Below are 18,201 nucleotides of genomic sequence, written 5' to 3' on the forward strand. Positions count from 1 at the left end.
AAATTCTAGCTGTCTTGGTCCCCTCAGGCTCTACCACGATCTGCCAGGCTCTGTCTCAGTTTGCCCTCCCTGCATTATAGCCTGGAAACTTCCGGCGTAGTAAGCTTGGGGAATCGTGGGGCTTACCTCTTTGTTTCCCATGTCTCAGGAATGGTCTTTCATTGCTTGATAACCAGTATCTTAAAAACTGTTGGTTTATGTAATTTTGTTCAGGCGGGCTAATCGGGTCATTGAATCCCTGTAGATGAGAAATGGAAGTTTTCCCTTAGCATTTTGAAAAACATTCCCCTTTACTTTTGCCATGTAGTGACTCTCCAGTCTTCATGTATGTGTTGTTTTTCCTTCTCCAAAGCCTTTAGGATCTTTTTTCATGTTCTCATTTTTCTGAGACGTCTCACTGGGGTGCCTTTGTATAGATGTTTTTCATTCATTGTCCTAAATTCTTTGTGGGCCCTCCCTCCTCCCTGGTGCTTTTAAACAGAGAGAATATTTTACCAAAATATCCTGTGGTGTGAATGATCTCCCTTTGGTTTGCTTTCCCCTCTGCCAGCAGTTAAGATTTAGCTTTCTCTTCTTTTCTAACTTAGATACCACCCATCCTTTATTTTCTGCCTTCTGACATTTTGTTAACACCTCCTCGTGGGCCATGATGTTACTATCACTTTAATGGGATCAAGGAGGGAGTGGAGATCAGTACAAAAGTGCTGTGTGTGGGCGGTGTTTATACAGATGCCCCTGTGCATGTGCACACACGGCCCAGGTAGGGGGAAGGAGCCAGAGGGACCGACAGGTACACAGAGCAGGGCATGGCAGAGTCAGCGCAGAGATCCACCGGGGATGACCGCAGAGGGGTGCAGTGAGGAGGGCAGTGCGGCTGAGGGCTGGCCCCTGTGGTGGGGAGGGTGCTGGCTAGCTGTCCTGGACTATACCACCTGACCCCGTGGGCCTCTGCCCCTGTACTTAGGCTCCACTGCCCTCACACAGGCGTGAGCCGGGACCTGTTGTTTCAGGAGCCGGTGACCTTTGAGGACGTGGCCGTGTACTTCACTCAGAATGAGTGGGACATCCTGGACCCTGTGCAGAGGGTTGTCTGCCTCTACCTTTTCAGCATCCTGTCCTCTTTCTTCCTTAGACTTTGTGGGTCTCTCAACACCCTCATGGGCAGTTGCTCTAAAGGCTGAGCTCCCCAGAAGCTACTGGGTGGGGAGAGCCCTGGGTTCCCAGGTTTTGAAGTCGGCTGTCCCTCCAGCCCCGAGAGGGGCTCTGCCTTAAGCACGGTGGGAAATGAAGGTTTCTTGGGAGCTCAGCAGAGCCCCTTAGTGTCCCTGTCCTCCAGTGAGTGAGGGAGGATTCCAGGACTCTCCCCCTTCTTCTCCCGTCTCGGCGGTCTTCCTCTCACCGAGGGTCTCTGTTCATCACTTCGCTCTGTCTACCCTTTTATCCCTCCCAGTCACTTGGGGGAAAGCTCTTGGTCTTTTGCCCTAGTTAACAGTCTTTTCTGTCTCCCCGTCTTGATGCTCTTTATGGGAATGCTGCCTGGCCTCACCTGCCTCTCCCCCACGGAGTCTTCTTTCTAGGGGGGCTCTGTTGGGTGGTGATCTTTGGTGCCCTTTTCTGCACAGACTGGAAAATATCCACACACCTGCTCCTGTTTCCCCTGCAGCACAAGTCTTCTGTTTGCAACATCAGGGGCTGACGGCTGTGTTTTCTTTTTGTGATACCAGGGGGTGAGACCAGAATTGAGAAGGAAAAATCCACTCCAAAGGAACACATTGCCAAAGAATCAGAGTCCCGCAGACTGACACTGGCAGGGCTGCCAGGGAATGTGCCCCAGGACCTTGATCTTGGGAGCAGCCCAGGGCAGCAGCACAGCCACTGGGTAGTTACGAAGGCAGAGTCAGAGAGGAGAAATTTCACTGATGGGTCATTCCAGTATCATGAGGCCCAGGCTATTGAGAGTGGGGAGAAGTGTGAGAAATTGGCAAAAAACATTAGCGTCAACACACAACTCGCCGCGAATCAGCCAGGTCCTGGTGGTCAGATACCTTATGAATGTAGAAAATGTGACAGATACTTCAGTCAAATGGCTGACTTCCACCGACATCAGAGGTGTCACACTGGTGAAAAGTCTTTTGGATGCAAAGAATGTGGGAAAGACTGCAGATGTAACTCCTATAACCCACTACTTACTCGGCATCAGGTAGTTCACACTGGAAAGAAACGACTTAAATGTAAAGAGCATGGGAAAGGCGTAAGTTCAGACACAGCCTTGATTCAGCACCAGAGAATCCACACTGGAGAGAAGCCCTATGAGTGTAAGGAGAGCGGCAAGGCCTTCAGTAGCAGCTCCGTCTTCCTCCAGCACCAGAGGTTCCACACTGGGAAGAGACTCTATGAGTGTGAAGAGTGTGGGAAGCAACTGAGCTCCAACACAGCCTTGACTCAGCATCAGCGCATTCACACCAGGGAGAAGCCTTTCGAATGTAAGGAGTGTGGGAAGGCATTCGTTCAGAAATTCACCCTGGTTCAGCACGAGCGAGTGCACTCTGGTGAGAGACCTTACGAGTGTAAGGTGTGTGGGAAAACCTTTAGCTGGTGTGGAAGATTCTTTCTACATAAGAAACTCCACACGCAGAAGGCATCAGTCCAGGAGGAGGACTAGCCACAGCTGGGCTCACTGCCTCTCCTGGTGTCTCCCCGTCTTCATGTTTTTTGTCAGTGTCATCGCTGTTCTTCCTGGACTGTGCTCATTCTTTTTTCAAAAAAATCCTCACCCAAGGATATGTGTATTGATTTGAGAGGGAGAGGGAGAGAGGGAGAGAGAAACAGCGATGTGAGAGAAACAGTGATCGGTTGCCTTCCGTATGTGCCCCAACTGGGATTTAACCCACAACCTAGTTATGTGTCCTGACTGGGAATTGAACCCACGACCTTTTGGTGTATGGGACCATGTTCCAACCAACTGAGCCACCTGGCCAGGGCTGTACTGTACTGTGCTAATTCTTAACTGTATGCCTCTGTTCCTACAGCTCTGCGTAACTGGAATGCCCACTTCTCTCCTGTCCCACTAAGATGTTTAATTCAGACTCTTGGCTTCCCCAAATTCTCTGAGCCCTTGTTTCCCCAACATGAACTTTCTTTACAGTTAGAAAAGACAAAAGAACAAATCTCAAAACTTACAAACATGAAAGGAATGTAAGTTTCTAGACTGGAAGGCTATACTAAGTGCCCAGCAAGACTGATTAGAATACCAGGTTTGAAGAGATCCTAAAAAGTATCTAGAGAGAAAAAACAAAAAATCAGGGGGGAAAATAATGGCATCCCATTTCTCAGTAGTAACCTTGAAAGTTAGGTGACTATGGTGCATGCCTTCAAAATTCTAAGGGAAAATCATTTCGTCCAGAATTAAAGACATTTCAGACCCTTTAAATCTTAAAACTTATATGTCCCATGTATCTCTCTTCAGATGTGCAACATTAAACAAGGGGTAAACCAGAAAGATAAAGATATATGGGCACCTATTACAATATGAATATTAGAAGTCTCCCAAACTCACCAACAGAGGGGCCTTGTCCATTGGAGCCATCTGCATCTAGGACATTCTAATAGAGTTCAGGCTTTCAGAGACCGACCTCGGGTGCAGCCCACCCACACTACTTATTACTCTGAAGTTACTCTTGACCACTCAATTGCTGTCTGTGCCTTTGCAAAAGTTGGGGTGTGTGTACTCTGAATCAGATGCAAGATGCTATCTGTCTTAAATTTATCCATCTCATTGCTGTTCCAAGTGACCTCTCAGCCAGGAACATTTCTTAGCAACTTCATCTAGTTTTTTTTTTTTCCACTCAGGGAATTAGCTACCACTTTTGCAGACAGCTTGACGGCCCACTGCAGGAAGCAGAGGGTTAAGTTACAGAAACTCGCTGCTAATTTCTTTATCTGTAAAATAGGGATGACAATCTACCTCATAGTTCTGTGTTGAGGATTAGCTGCATTAATACATGTAGAGGTGCTTAGCACAGTGACTGGAGCATAATAAACAAAAATGTTATTTATGGGAATGTGATTGATATGTTTTGACTTACATATACACCAATGAAACAATCACCACAAGATAATAAGCGGCCAAACCTCCCAAATTTTGCTTATGCCCCTGTAATTCTCCCTCCTGGCTCCCCACAGGTAACCACTGATGTGCTTTCTGTCACTTTGCCTTCATTTTCCTTTTCTAGGATTTTATATGAATGTTGTCACACTAGGTACTTTTCTCTGGTCCAGAGTCTTTCACTTGGAATAATTATTTTGAGGTTCACCCATGTTGCATACATCAGTGGTTCATTCCTTTTATTTTCTGAGTAGTATTGCACTACGGCTATATCACAGTTTGTCCATTCACCTCTTGATGGCCATTTGGGTTGTTTCTAGTTTCTGGTTGTTACATATAAAACTTCTGTGAACATTTGTGTTCAAGTGTTTATAAATGTATATGCTTTTATTTATCCTGGTAAATGCCAGGAGTGGACTAGCCAGGTCATAGATAGGTATATTTATGTTTTTAAGAATCTTCAGAATGGTTCTACAAAGTTGTGGCATTTACATTCCCACCATTGTATGAGAGTCCCACTCCTAATACATCTTTGCCTACACTTGATATTTCACTTTACTTTTAACTATTTTGATAAGTGTATAACGCTGTCTTATTGAAATTTTAATTTGCATTTCCCTAATGACTAATGCTATTGTGCATATTGTCATGTGCTTACTTACCTTCCATATGTCTTCTTTGGTAAAGTTCATATTTTCTCCCTTTGTTTTAATTGGGTTTTCTTTTTATTGATATGTGAGAGGTCTTTATATACTATTGACACAAGTCCTCTTTCATAGATGTGGTTTCCAAATATTTTCTCCCTGCTTGTGGTTTGTCTTTTCATTCTCTTAACAGTAGCTTTTGAAGAGCAGATTTCAATATTGATGAGGTCCACTTTTTCAGTTCTTTTATGGATTGTGCTTTCAGTGTCATATGTAAGAAATATTTGCCTTACCCAAGTTTATAAAGGCTTTTTTCTGTTTTTCCTTCCTGTTTTTATAGTTTAAAATTTTACATTTAGATCTATCACCTGTTTTGTACAGGGTGTGAGGTATGGACCTAAGTTCCTCCCCCCTTCCCTTTTTAAATGGATCACCTATTGTAGCACCATTTTTTGAAAGCATGGTTCCTTCTCTTCTGAATTGCCTTTGCACCATTGTCACAAATCAGTTGTCCCTGTTTGTGTGGGCCCAGCACTAGATTCTGTTTTGTTGCACTGATCTGTTTGTTTATTTTGATGCCATTAACATACTGCCTTAATTAAAGCCACGTAGTGTCAATCATTCTACTTTGGTTTTTGCCAAAGTTGTTTAGGCCATTCTAGGTCCTTTGCATTTCCATGTGAATTTTAGAATCATTTTGTCTATTTCTACAAAACACATTCTAGGATTTTGTATTGAATCTATAGATCAGTTTTGGAATAACTGACATTGTAATCATTTAGATAGTCTTTTGACTCATGAACATTGTAAATGTATTCGTTTAGATCTTAATTTCTTTTAGCAGTGTTTTATTCATTTATTTAGATCTTAATTTCTTTTACTGTTTAGGTCTTTTATATGTTTTCTCAGACTTATGTCTAAATATTTCATATTTTTGATGCTCTAATAAATAGTAAATTACTAATTTTCATTGATGGTATACAGAAATATAATTAATTTTTGTATTTTGATCTTTTAGCCTGCAACCTTGCACAACTCACTTATTAGTTCTAGTGACATTTGTAGATTCCATAGGCTTTTGTAACATTGACAAAGCCTTTTATGTCTATTCCAATTTTGGATGCATTTTCTTTTTCTTGACTTATTGCATGGGCTAGTGGCTGGGGATAGTGTGTTTTTCTGTTCCAGACTTTAATTTGATCCATGAGTAGATTCCTTGACAGCTGCAAAGACTAACGTTTCCCATCTCTCCTGATTCACCTTGCCATGTAGCTGCCTCTGGGTCAGTGCTTCCTGCACTCTGTACCTCTGGTGAAGCTGTTCTGGGAAAGAACAGGACTAAACCATTAAATATAGGGCATGTCCTGTACACACAGGATGCCTGGCAACCTTAGTCACCATTATTTTGGTTGTTAAATGAATCTGCTCCAAAGGTCCCCCACAGGCCTAGGTCCTAGGAAGGAGGGGGCAGGTGGAAACAGAGACATAGAAGCATAGGACAGACTGACAAATTTCAGAGGGAAGATGGGTGGGTAAGTGGGTAGAGATTAAGCAAAGAACTTACATGCATAACCCATGGACACAGACAATAGTGTGGTGAAGGCCTGGGAGGAGGTGTGGGGTGGAGGGGGTTAATGGGGAAAAAAGGGTGACATTGTAATACTTTCATCAATAAAGTTAAATTTAAAAATAAAAAGGCAGGTGGGAACCATGGTTTAGGAAACCCAAGCAGGATCCTTGGCTTAGGCCCCTAAGAGATGACAAACAGGAGCCATCCCTCCACACCTGCACAGCCCAGGTGACCCACGGAGTAACGGCGGCCGACAGCCGGTGGGGCAGTCCGTCACCTGCGGCCCCGCTGGGCCTAGAGGCCGAGGTCTGAGCCCAGCGAGGCTGTATCCGAGCCACGATCCCCCAGTCCCAAGCTTGCAACAAGGGTCGCAGCTGGCAGGGCCCCCCCCCCCCCGAACCCCCACCAGCGACTGGCGGCCCGGTCAGGGACCCGCCCCCAGCCCCACCCCTTCCGCGGCCGGCCCAGTCACGTGGGGGCGGGCGCCGGGACCACCGAGACGGCCGGCCTCCGGCGGCCTAGAGGGGCGCTGGGCGCACGCGCTGGCTTCCGCGTCGGCGTTTAGCCACCAGCTTTACGCGGTTCGGAGAGGAGGTGTGTGCGTCCCAGCGAGTGCTCCGTGCCAGGTCCGCCCGGTGCCGGCCTCCTCACTTTCCCTGGCGCCCCGAGCTCGGTCCCGTTGGTGGCTCGCGCCTCCCTGACCCGGGTCCGGGCCTCGCAGACGCCGCCGAGGGGGCTGCGCGGCCTCCGGAGCCGGGCCAGCCCCTGCCCAGCGCAGCGCGACCCTCTTTCCCACCCCAACAGCCTCCGGCGCCCGCTGCTGAGTGTCCGTGTTGGGTCCCCTGCTTCCCTGCCGTTTCTGTGTTCGGGGTCTCGGCCAGCATCACCCCCTAGAACGCCGTTTTACTCTTTATCCGCAGCCAGGCACCCTGTCCCGCCTTTCCACAGGCACCTTTTGTGGGTCCATGTCATGGTCCCTGTAAGAGCTTCTTTGGGGTTTTAGGTGACTCTAGGGGCTCGCCTCGTCTCGGATCTCACCGCCCGCCGTGCAGGGCTCAGCAGCCCAGGGACGGGGCGGGCAGGGGCGGGCCTGGCTGAGGTCCTGGCGAGCACTTCCCGAGGAGGTGGGGGCGACCAGCCGGAGGGGCCTGGAGAGCCTCCTGCCCGTGCTGCTGCGGGGGGTGCAGACCTGAGCTCCCGCACTCATGGCTCGTCTTCTCTTAGCTTCTAAGGTTCTTGCTTTTCCACACCCAGAAGACAGTGCCCGAAGCCAGGGACACCAGCCATGCGCCAAACAACTGGGCCTCAGGTGAGCCGAGCTTCCTTTCCGTCTGTTAAAAAGCACATCAGCGCCCGGCCGGTGTTGCTCAGTGGTTGAGCGCGGGCCTTATGAACCAGGAGGTCAGGCTCCAGGAGGTCACGGTTGGATTCCCCATGAGGCCCCTGCCCAGGTTGTGGACTCGATCCCTGGTGGGGGACGAGCAGGAGGCAGCCCATCAATGATTCTCATCCTCCCCCCTTTTTTTTTTTTTTTTTTTAATTTGATTTTTTACAGAGAGGAAGGGGGAGGGATAGAGAGTTAGGAACATCGATGAGAGAGAAACATCGATCAGCTGCCTCCTGCACGCCCCCTACTGGGGATGTGCCTGCAACCAAGGTACATGCCCTTGACCGGAATCGAACCTGGGACCCTTGAGTCCGCAGGCCGACGCTCTATCCACTGAGCCAAACCGGTTAGGGCGATTCTCTCCTCATCCTTGATGTTTCTGCCTCTCGCGCCCTCTCCCTTCTCTCTGAAATAAATACAAATTTATTTTTTTAAAAAATCACAGTAGCTCTCAGTTGATCAGGAAAGGACCAAGAAGGCCTAAGGTGGCCAGGCTCTGGTTTTCTCTTTGAGTAAATACCCGGGGGAGGAAATGAGAGTTTTGTGTATAGAGAGGGATGAATTTGGGTGTGTAGATTTAAGTGTAAAAGGGGGACCCAAGCCTAGAAATTCTCCTTCACTGGAAATCTAGACCATGTTCTACAAAGAAAAGTCACCTGCTGAGATCAGAGAAATCCTTCATTGAAGTGATTGCCCCACAAATAGGAGACGTATCCCAGAGAGACCAGCATTGTTCCTCCCATACGCACTTTCTAAATGCTGGGTGCATAGTATTGAATAATGCAGACAAGTTCTCTTTTCTCATTAGCCAAATAGACGGTCTGCAAACAGATACACAAAATACCATAATTACATGTTGCCAAAGCACAATGCTTCTCAGGCGTGTGGTCCACTGGCAGTGTGGGCATCACCTGGGAGCTCATTAGAATTGCAGAGTCTTGGGCCCCATCCTAGACTCCGTCAGACTGGGGAGGAGGATAGCGGGGCTGGGAATCTGCTGTGAAAGCCCTTCAGGGGATTTTTATATACCTTCTCAAATTCGAGACACCTCAAGGAAGCTACCTCTCCAGGGAGGCCTCCTAGAGGTAGGATCTCATGTCAAGGATGCGATAGAAACAGTCTTGGGAACTGCAGAAGAGAACTTTCCAGAGAGAAAGACAGCAAATGCAAACCCCCTGTAGTGGGAGTGGGGGTGAGGGGAGCTGGGTGGACTTTAGAAACGGGGAAGTCAGAGAAAGTTGTTCAGTGTGAGATGGGGGACGTAGGCACATGTCTGGTAGGTCCCGATGAAGACTTTGGTTTCTACTCTGGGTTCACTGGGAAAGCACCAAAGAATTTTAAAAAGGGGAGGTGACATGGTTAGATTTATCTATTTAAAAGATTTTCCGTGGTGGTGAGTTGTTTGTGGAAGGGTATTGGTCAGTTGCATATTGTAGATCAGGTAAGAGAGTAATTACTGCCTTTTTCATTTGTAATTAGACTTCATTTTTTAGAGAAGTTTTAGTTTCATAGCAAAATTGAGCAGAAAAAGCAGATCCCGTGTCCTTCCTGCCTCCACACATGCATAGCCTCCCCCATTATCACTGTCCCCCGTCAGAGTGGTACATTAGTTAAAATTGATGAACATGCATTGATGCATCATAATCATCCAGAGTCCATAGTTTGCATTAGGGTTCACTTTTTTTTGTTATTTTTTAAAATATATTTTTATTGATTTCAGAAAGGAAGGGAGAGGGAGAGAAAGATAGAAACATCAGTGATGAGAGAATAATTGATTGGCTGCCTCCTTCAAGCCCCCTACTGGGGATGGAGCCCCTGCATATACCCTGACCAGGAATCGTACTGTGACCTCCTGGTTCATAGGTTGATGCTTAACCATTCGGCCACACCTGCTGAGCAGGTTCATTCTTGGTGTTTTACATATTGTGGGTTACAAACGTATGTGACATGTATCCACCATTATAGCATCGTACAGAGTGTTTTCATAGTCCTAAAAATTCTGTGGGCTCTACTTATTCATCCCTCCCTCCCTGGAAACCATTGATCTTTTCAACTGTTGACATTGTTTTGCCGTTTTCAGAATGCCAAATAGTTGGAATTATATTGTATAGGCTTTTCAGATTGGTTTCTTTCACTTAGTCATATTCATTTAAGGTTCCCCTGTGACTTTTCACGGCTTGATAGCTTATTTCATTTTAGTGTTGAGTAATAAATATTCCCTCGTCTGGATGTACCACAGTTTGTTTTAGACACTTACCTACTAAGGACATAGTGGTTGCTTCCAAGTCTTGGCAGTTACGAGTAAAGCTGCTGTAAACTTCTGTGTGCAGGTTTTTGTGTGGACATAAACTTTCAGCTCATTTGGGAAGACACCAAGCACGTGATTGCTGGATCATATGGTAAGAGGATGTTTAGTTTTGTAAGACACTGCCAAACTGTCTTCCAGAGTGGCTGTACCATTTTGCATCCCCACCAGCAATGAGTGAGAGCTCCTCTTCCACTCTTCCAGCATTTGGTTGTCAGTGTTCTGTTCTAGATTTGGCTATTCTGATAGATGTGTATCTCATTGTTTTAATTTGCATTTCCCAGATGACATATGATATTAAACATTTTATCATATACTTATTTGCCATCTGTGTGTCTTTTTTTTTAAAAAATATTTTTATTGATTTAAGAGAGGAAGGGAGAGAGAGATAGGAACATCAGTGGATCTGTGCCCAGAGACAGGGCACTGCCAACCTTGTTTGAATACAGGTGGTTCAGAGAAGAGACTGGAACAGGCAGGTTGTGGGTTTTTTCCAACAGAGCTAGCTTTTTTTTTTTTTTTTTAAATATATTTTATTGATTTTTCACAGAGAGGAAGGGAGAGAGATAGAAAGTTAGAAACGTCGATGAGAGAGAAACATCGATCAGCTGCCTCCTGCACATCTCCCACTGGGGATGTGCCCGCAACCCAGGTACATGCCCTTGACCGGAATCGAACCTGGGACCTTTCAGTCCGCAGGCCAACGCTCTATCCACTGAGCCAAACCGGTTTCGGCAGAGCTAGCTTTTTGATAAAGTAAGAAGGTATGAAAAGAAATTTGCAAAATGCTGGAAAAACTTTTTAAAAATATATATTTTTATTGATTTCAGAGAGTAAGGGAGAAGGAGAGAGAGATAGAAACATCAATGATGAGAGAGAATCACCGATCAGCTGCCTCCTGCACGATCCCTTTGGGGGAATCGAGCCCACAACCTGAGCATATATGCCCTTGACCGGCCTCGAACCCGGGACCCTTCAGTCCGCAGGCTGATGCCCTATACACTGAGCCAAACCAGCTAGGGCTGTGCGTGCGTACTTTAGATGGGCGGAGACGGGGTGAGTGGCAGCTACCTGTAGTGGTTAATGTATAGAAAATAAGGTGACCAGAGTATGGAGTACTTGAGATAGGAGGTGCCAGAGGGACAGATCCTCAGGGGTTGATGCAGTTACCAGGCAGAGAGCCCAGATGCCAGGCTATGAGATTAGGATGACTTAGAGCTGAGCAGATGGGAGTGCGTTGGGGTGCCATGTTTGAAGTGGAATGACTGGCTGAAGGCGATCTTGATACAGCAGACCTTCCACGGGGCTCAGAGTTGGGGACCTGCAGTTCAGGCTGCCTCCTCCTGCCCCTCACTCAGCTTGAGCAGGAACCTGTTGTTCCAGGAGTCTGTGACCTTTGAGGACGTGGCTGTGTACTTCACCCAGAACCAATGGGCCAGCCTGGACCCTGTGCAGAGGGCCCTGTACAGGGACGTGATGCTGGAGAACTATGCAAATGTGGCCGCCCTGGGTAGGTCCCTCTCATGGGCTCTTGGTGATAGTTTGACATCTTTCTCAGATATTTGGGGGACTCTGGTAGCCCTTGGGTTTGATGACTCTGTGGGGGAGTTCTGTAGTCCTAGCCTTCGGAGATGCTGGGTGGGGAGATTCTGGTGCCCTTTGGTTTTGAAACTGGACTTCCTTACACCTCAGGGAGGAGTGAGATTCTGGGCACTGAGTGGAAGGACTTCCTGGTGCCCTGGGTGACCTGTTCCTCCATCCTTCCATTGTCCTGGGGTTGTGGGTCCTCCTCTCTGAGGAGAGTCTCCCAGATATCAGTGCATATATCCTTCCTGAGGGGCTTTCCTTTCTAATAGCCAGGGCAAGGTTGAAATTTCCATGGAGAACGGCTGTCTCCCTGTCATTCCCTTTAGAGCCCATCCACTTTAAGCCCATCCTCAGAACCCTTGGCTGGCTCCCTTGGTCTCCGAGGTGGTCCATTTCTCTCCCCTCCCAACTAGCCCGTTAGGAGCTGGGCCAAGAGAGATCTCAGGAAGAGGTCTGAACGTCTCCCTCGACTTGTCTGTCTTTTTTTCTTACTGAAGTGGCATTTCCAGCCCCCAAGCCTGATCTGATCTCCCAGCTGGAGAGAGGGCGCGCACCCTGGGGCCCCGATCCTTGGGAAGCAGGGGTTTTGCGAAGCATCTGTCCAGGTGAGTAAGAGAATACAGCAGTTTCTGGCTTGGCCTTCCCGGTTTACTGGAAATGTTTCTTCTGCAGTAGAAAACAAAGCTCCCTGTTGTCCTAAGGCAGTAGTCGGTGCACTCTGACCTCCACTGAGTTCCAGCCCCGAGCCCAGAGAGACCAGTCCCCAGAGTCCGTGGCCACACACTGTCTGTACACACATGTGGCCGTGCTCCTGCAGAAAGCTGTGACCCAGGAGCTCCTGAACCACTTTCTTTCTCACCAGAGGAAATATTTAATTTCATGCCAGTTTTCTTGGCAGCAGAGGAGTAGGGTTTTTGCCATATTTTAAGGAAAATTTGATTCTGTGGGTCAAACTGATTTCTTTGTGCCACAGCTATGGATTTTATTTTAATTTGCCTTTATTGGTGCAGTTTAAAGATTCCTATGCCATAATATTTGGGTTTACATTGTATTTGTCCTATATGGGGTTGCATAGGAGAAGGCAAGGCACATTCCCCCCACCACGGCACCCAGCACGTACACACAGCCTCTGATTTCCCCGAGGCTGCTTCCCAGTCCTGGGAGCTTTTCATTACTTGGTTTTCTTTCCTTTCGAAAGAAGGTTCAGGCCTCACTTCTCACACATACAGTGATTTTGTAAGTAATGGTTTGTTTAGCATGATGCCACTGTGGCCTACAGTTCTCCAACTTCTGTTCCAGCTGACTTTCTGGAGGAATCTTTTATCTCAGGATATTACGTGGAACATTCAAAAATGGAATTTATTAGGCCATTATTTAGAATTTAGAATTCGGGTGGTTTCCTGGCCTATGAGGGCGGGGGGCATTATGATCTGTTGTTTGCTCACTTGTGTTCCCAGCCTGCTCCGCCTCGTCATGCTAGAGCTGACCTCAGAGCAGTCTCACTGGTCTTTTTCCTCTTCTGGGTCTCTCTCTTTAAAAAATGTTCCATTTTTGCTGATCCCTCTTATCTGTCCTTTTCTCTGTCCCCCCTCATGCCTTCTTTCCTTCCCATTCTTTTTATTTTTTTATTTTTACTGATTTTTTTTAATCCTCACCCAAGGATATTTTTCCATTGATTTTTTAAAAAAATGTATTTTTATTGATTTCAGAGAGGAACGGGGGGTGGGGGGGGGGTGGGGGGTGGGCCTGCATGCCCCCTAATGGGCAACGCTGGCATGTGCCCTTGACCGTAATGGAACCTGAGACCCGTCAGTCCGCAGGCTGACGCTCTGTCCACTGAGCCAGACCGGCCAGGGCCCGTTTATTATAGAGTGGAAGTAAGAGGGACAGACAGACAGACAGACAGATGTTGATGTGAGAGAAACACAGTGGTTGGTTGCCTTCTCTACGAGCCCCAACCAGGACCCGGGCCAGGGAGGAGCCTGTAACCAAGTTATGTGCCCTTGGCCAGAATCAAATCGGGGGTCATTTGGTCCTCAGGCCGATGCTCTATCCACTGAGCCAAACTGGCTAGGGCTCCCTCTCATTCTTGAAGTTCTCATTCTGCCCATTTCACCTGCCTTAGTGCCCCCCCCCCCGCCCCCTCCAACTCCAGCCTTCCTTACAGGAGGCACATCCTGTTTCCATGTCATTACAGCTGTATTTCACTACTTTTCTTTTTCTCTCCTGTCCTCCTCTATGGATGCTTATAGCCATTTTATGAGTATATTTTTAAAAAATCACATCCTACAAGAGAGAATTAGGATCCCTGGATTCTGCTTTCTGTCCAGCTCAGTAATTTGGAGTGCTCACGGTTGCTTTGGTCAGGTGACGAGTCCTGGATCAAGGATGAAGAGCCTGCCGTAAAGCAGGAAGCATCCGGAGAAACAGAGCGGCTCGGAGTGCCGGGAGGTGGACTCAGAAATGTTTCTCAGCGCCTTGAATTTAAAAGCAAGGCCACGTGGCCCACTTTCAGCCTGAACCCGAATCTGATACTTCGAGGGGGAATGAAGTTCTATGAGTGCAAAGAATGTGGGAAAATCTTCAGGTACAACTCAAGGCTCATTCGGCATCAGATGAGCCACACCAGGGAGAAGCCCTTCAAATGTAAGGAATGCAGCAAAGCTTTCAAGTCCAGCTATGACTGCATTATACACGAGAAGAACCACATTGGGGAAGGGCCCTATGAATGCAAGGAGTGTGGCAAAGGTTTGAGTTCCAACACAGCCTTGACTCAGCATCAGAGGATCCACACGGGGGAGAAGCCCTACAAGTGCAAGGAGTGCGGCAAGGCCTTCCGCAGGAATGCAGCCTACCTTCAGCATCAGCGCCTACACACGGGGGAGAAAATCTATAAGTGCAAGGAATGCTGGAAAGCCTTTGGTTGTAGGTCGCTTTTCATTGTCCACCAGAGAACTCATACTGGGGAGAAGCCCTACCAGTGTAAGGAGTGTGGCAAGGCGTTCACACAGAAGGTGGCTTCCATTCAGCACCAGAGGGTGCACACTGGAGAGAGGCCTTATGAGTGTAAGGTGTGTGGGAAAGCCTTCAGATGGTACAGCAGTTTTGTTCAGCATCAGAAATTGCACCCCGTGGAGAAAAAGCCTGTCCTGGCGAGTCCCCAGTGCCCCTCTTCAGCCTTGTCGCCGGGTCCTCTCCAGAGCCTGTGCTTGGCTCCCGCCGTGGCCACCCCCTCGCTGACCTTCCCCCAGGCTGTGCTCCTTCCTACCTCTGGGCCTTTGTTTGTGCTGCTGCCCACATCTGGAATGCCTTCGCCACCTGTCCAACTAGTGCAGGTCTTCCCGGGCCTTGCTCCCACTGTCAAGCCTTCCCCGGTTCATCTCGCCTCTCGTGAGCTTTATCTTGCCACGCCCGTGGCACTCACGCCCAGCAAATCTCCAACCTAATTGGAGTTTCATTTGTATTTTTTCCTCACCTGACGTGTTTCAGCACACACTGCATTGTAATCTATATATTTAAAGATTGTGTTTATATAGTATGTTGTCTTTTCTTCGGGGGATGGAAATACTTGATCTTTGCCTTGGCCCCTTTCTGGCTTGAATAGTAATGGCTGTATCTGTGGGGGTGCTGGTCGGACACTGTGGTGTTAGAGAAGTTTGGGAGAGAGCACATCCCTGTGTTAGTCTGTTAGAGAGAAGCAACCTGAGAGAAATGGAGGAGAGTAGAGAATTGTAGTAAATTTGCAACAACAGACTTCAGAAATGAGTGCAGATTGTTGAGAATAGTTCGAGATGGTGTAGTAATGCAGTTGAAGTTGCATTGTCCTTGCTCGGATCATTGAGGATCTCATACATCTATGCCAAAGCTCGCGTGGGATAACCAGTTTGATTCTCTGCCTTCCCCCAGACCGGTGTCCGTGGTGGAGAGACTGAGAAGCAGGCTGGCAGAGACCTCCAGGGGACATCAGACCTGAATCTAAAGTGTTAACTGTTCCTTAGAGACAAAGCTATTCAAGATAAAGTGGTGCTTCCCTAACACTAGTGAGATTCACCACAGTTGATGCCACATTGGTGGGACCATTAAACAAATCCACTTATTCATTCTCTTAAAAATATTGGGTATCTACTGTGTGCCAGGCACCGTAGGAAAACCAGGGAAATGATGGTGGGTGGATGTCTTCACCCTCCTGAATCTTACAGTTATTTGGGGAAGAAAGTGGGACAGATACTTTAACAAATTATTCAAATGTGAAGGAAATGTGTGGGGTGTTGTGCGAGAATCCGGGAAAAAGGAGGCCTGAGGGAACAGCAAAGGTCCTGAAGTAGGAAGACACATGGCTCACCTCAGATGCTAAAGGAAATCCAATCTGGCGGGGGTGATAAGTGAGGGATGGAGAAAATAGTATAACACAGCTGTTTTACTAGCTCAACTCACTCATTACACAGAGATTCTTCAAGGTCCACCCTAAAGCAAAGAAATGTGGCCCAAATATTTTACCGAAGCATTTTATTTTCTATCTTCATATGTACGTACGTATAGTTTCCTAACTCATTCCAAAGTAAGTTGCAGGCATCATACGCTTCGCCCCGGACTTCTTCAGCTGTGTCTCCTGAGAATGTAAGGCAATCCTTCCACATAATCACAATAGCACTCTCACCCAAGAAAATGTACCACAATGTGGGGGTACCATCTAATTTACAGTCCATTCCTGATTTCCTTGTACCTTTTCTAAAGCTGATTTTTTCCCCCAATCCAAGATCCAATGAAGGTTTCCCATGGATTTGGTTGTTACATCTCTTCTAGAACAGTCCCCTGATTAAAAACAAAATGATACTGACTTTTTAAAAGTTTCGTTACTTATATCGAGGTATATTTTACATGTAAATGATTCACCCGCTCCAGGTATACAATTCAATGATTTTTTTTAGTAACGTTAAACATGACCATAAATCAGTTTAACATTTTCATCCAGTAAGGTCCCTCCTGTCCAAGCAACCACTAATCTACTTTTTTGTCTCCATAAATCTTTTAATGAACTGTTTCTATTTTTTTATTAAAATTTTTTTTAAAGCCAAAACCGGTTTGGCTCGGTGGATAGAGCGTCGGCCTGCGGACTGAGGGGTCCCGGGTTCGATTCCGGTCAGGGGCATGTACCTGGGTTGCGGGCACATCCCCAGTGGGAGATGTGCAGGAGGCGGCTGATCGATGTTTCTCTCTCATCGATGTTTCTAACTATCTCTCTCCCTTCCTCTCTGTGAAAAATCAATAAAATATATTTTAAAAAAAATTTTTTTTAAAAATTGATTTCAGAAAGGAAGGAAGAGGGAGAGAGAGAGAGAGAGATCAATGATAAGAATCATTGGTCAGCTGCCTCCTGTATGCCCCCTACTGGGGATTGAACCCGCAACCCAGGCATGTGCCCTGACCGGGTCAGTGACCTCCTGGTTCATAGGTTGATGCTCAACCACTGAGCCACACTGGACAACAATTTCTATTTTTCAAAAGTGCTTCTGGGCTTTCTAGTTATAATATGATGTCCATGCTTAGCTGTTACTTCCCAGCCCTGGCCCTGGAATCAACCATTTCTCCAAGGAGTCCAGATGTGGGACATGGTATTTAGAAACCAAGAGCTGGGGACCAGATGTGGTATCTTGAACATGGATGGCCTGAGGCTGGGATTTGTACATGTCAGCTAGTTCAGGGCTGGGGGGCTGTTGGACATTCACCTGGCTTTCATGTGAAAATGCAAAATGAATGATCAGATGGATCTCTGCGATCTTGGTGCTAAAATATGACAAGAGGCATTGATTTTTGGTTCTTATTTGAACTTGTCGCCATTATGATGTGTGTGTGTAAGAAAAGAGTAAATAATCTATGATTGGCTGCCATGTCTAATTCATTCGATTTCCAAATAACTGACAGAGTGCCTGAATGTTGAAAGCTTCAATAAGTGCTTTTTAAATAAATTACCAAAGCATCTTTGTATAAATGGTTATTGCCTTCATCATAATTCATATATACCTCGCCTCCTCAAATAATTCAATTTGTTTCTATTGAGATGTAGTTTAATGTCACCAGAGGGCTAAGCAATATAGAGATTCATGAGCTATAAATTGTAAAAGAGGCCTCATTATGTATTAAAATACATCGTAATATCTGTGGATCTGTTTATAAATTGAAGAAATTATTGCCATAATTATAGGATTATAGCAAAAGTTATCTTAAAATAATTAGTGTATATTGGTAGATAAATGTTGGTCACTAGCAAAAGGGAAGTGAGCAATGTGAGAAGCAGTAAATTTAGTCTTTGTTAGTGCAGAAAGGGGCAAAATTCAGCATTGTTTATAAACTTTTACCTGTGCCTAGATTTTAAGCAAGTGGCATTTAAAAAATATATTTTTATTGATTTCAGAGGTAGAAACATCAATGATGAGAGAGAATCATTGATTGGCTGCTTCCTGCACGCCCCACACTGGGGACTGACCCCACAACTGGGCATGTGCCCTGACTAGGAATCGAACTGTGACCTCCTGGTTTATAGGTTGACACTCAACCACTGAGCAACGCCAGCCAGGTGAGAAAGTGGCATTTCTAAGGAAGAGT

General features: G+C 46.6%; 2 protein-coding genes across 3 annotated transcripts; both read left to right on the top strand.

Moving 5' to 3' along the window:
* The first annotated feature begins 837 nt into the window (after window positions 1–837).
* On the top strand, window positions 838–3,315 carry ZNF620 (zinc finger protein 620). Its single transcript, XM_059663709.1, has 3 exons — window positions 838–856; window positions 985–1,137; window positions 1,725–3,315. The coding sequence occupies exons 1-3, from the start codon at window positions 838–840 to the stop codon at window positions 2,660–2,662; spliced, it is 1,110 nt and encodes a 369-aa protein (XP_059519692.1). The 3' UTR covers window positions 2,663–3,315.
* Window positions 3,316–6,826: 3,511 nt separating this feature from the next.
* LOC132215739 (zinc finger protein 621-like) lies at window positions 6,827–16,305 on the top strand. 2 transcript variants are annotated; one of them, XM_059664472.1, is made up of 6 exons: window positions 6,877–6,945; window positions 7,544–7,628; window positions 10,037–10,105; window positions 11,395–11,521; window positions 12,096–12,203; window positions 13,966–16,305. In XM_059664472.1, the coding sequence occupies exons 3-6, from the start codon at window positions 10,103–10,105 to the stop codon at window positions 15,042–15,044; spliced, it is 1,317 nt and encodes a 438-aa protein (XP_059520455.1). In that variant the 5' UTR covers window positions 6,877–6,945; window positions 7,544–7,628; window positions 10,037–10,102; the 3' UTR covers window positions 15,045–16,305. The 2 variants fall into 2 exon arrangements, with proteins under 2 accessions (XP_059520454.1, XP_059520455.1); XM_059664471.1 differs by lacking the exon at window positions 10,037–10,105 and having other exon boundaries at window positions 6,827–6,945.
* The last annotated feature ends 1,896 nt before the right edge of the window (window positions 16,306–18,201 follow it).

Source organism: Myotis daubentonii, chromosome 14 (assembly GCF_963259705.1).
Source record: "Myotis daubentonii chromosome 14, mMyoDau2.1, whole genome shotgun sequence".
NCBI classification, from domain to species: Eukaryota; Metazoa; Chordata; class Mammalia; order Chiroptera; family Vespertilionidae; genus Myotis; species Myotis daubentonii.

Coding starts and splice junctions, on each gene's coding strand:
- LOC132215739 (XM_059664471.1), top strand. CDS start 7,605: ATGCGCCAAACAACTGGGCCTCAG. Junction 11,522..12,095: donor TGCAAATGTGGCCGCCCTGG/GTAGGTCCCTCT, acceptor TTCTTACTGAAG/TGGCATTTCCAGCCCCCAAG. Junction 12,204..13,965: donor TTTGCGAAGCATCTGTCCAG/GTGAGTAAGAGA, acceptor TGCTTTGGTCAG/GTGACGAGTCCTGGATCAAG.
- ZNF620 (XM_059663709.1), top strand. Junction 1,138..1,724: donor CTCTTTCTTCCTTAGACTTT/GTGGGTCTCTCA, acceptor TTGTGATACCAG/GGGGTGAGACCAGAATTGAG.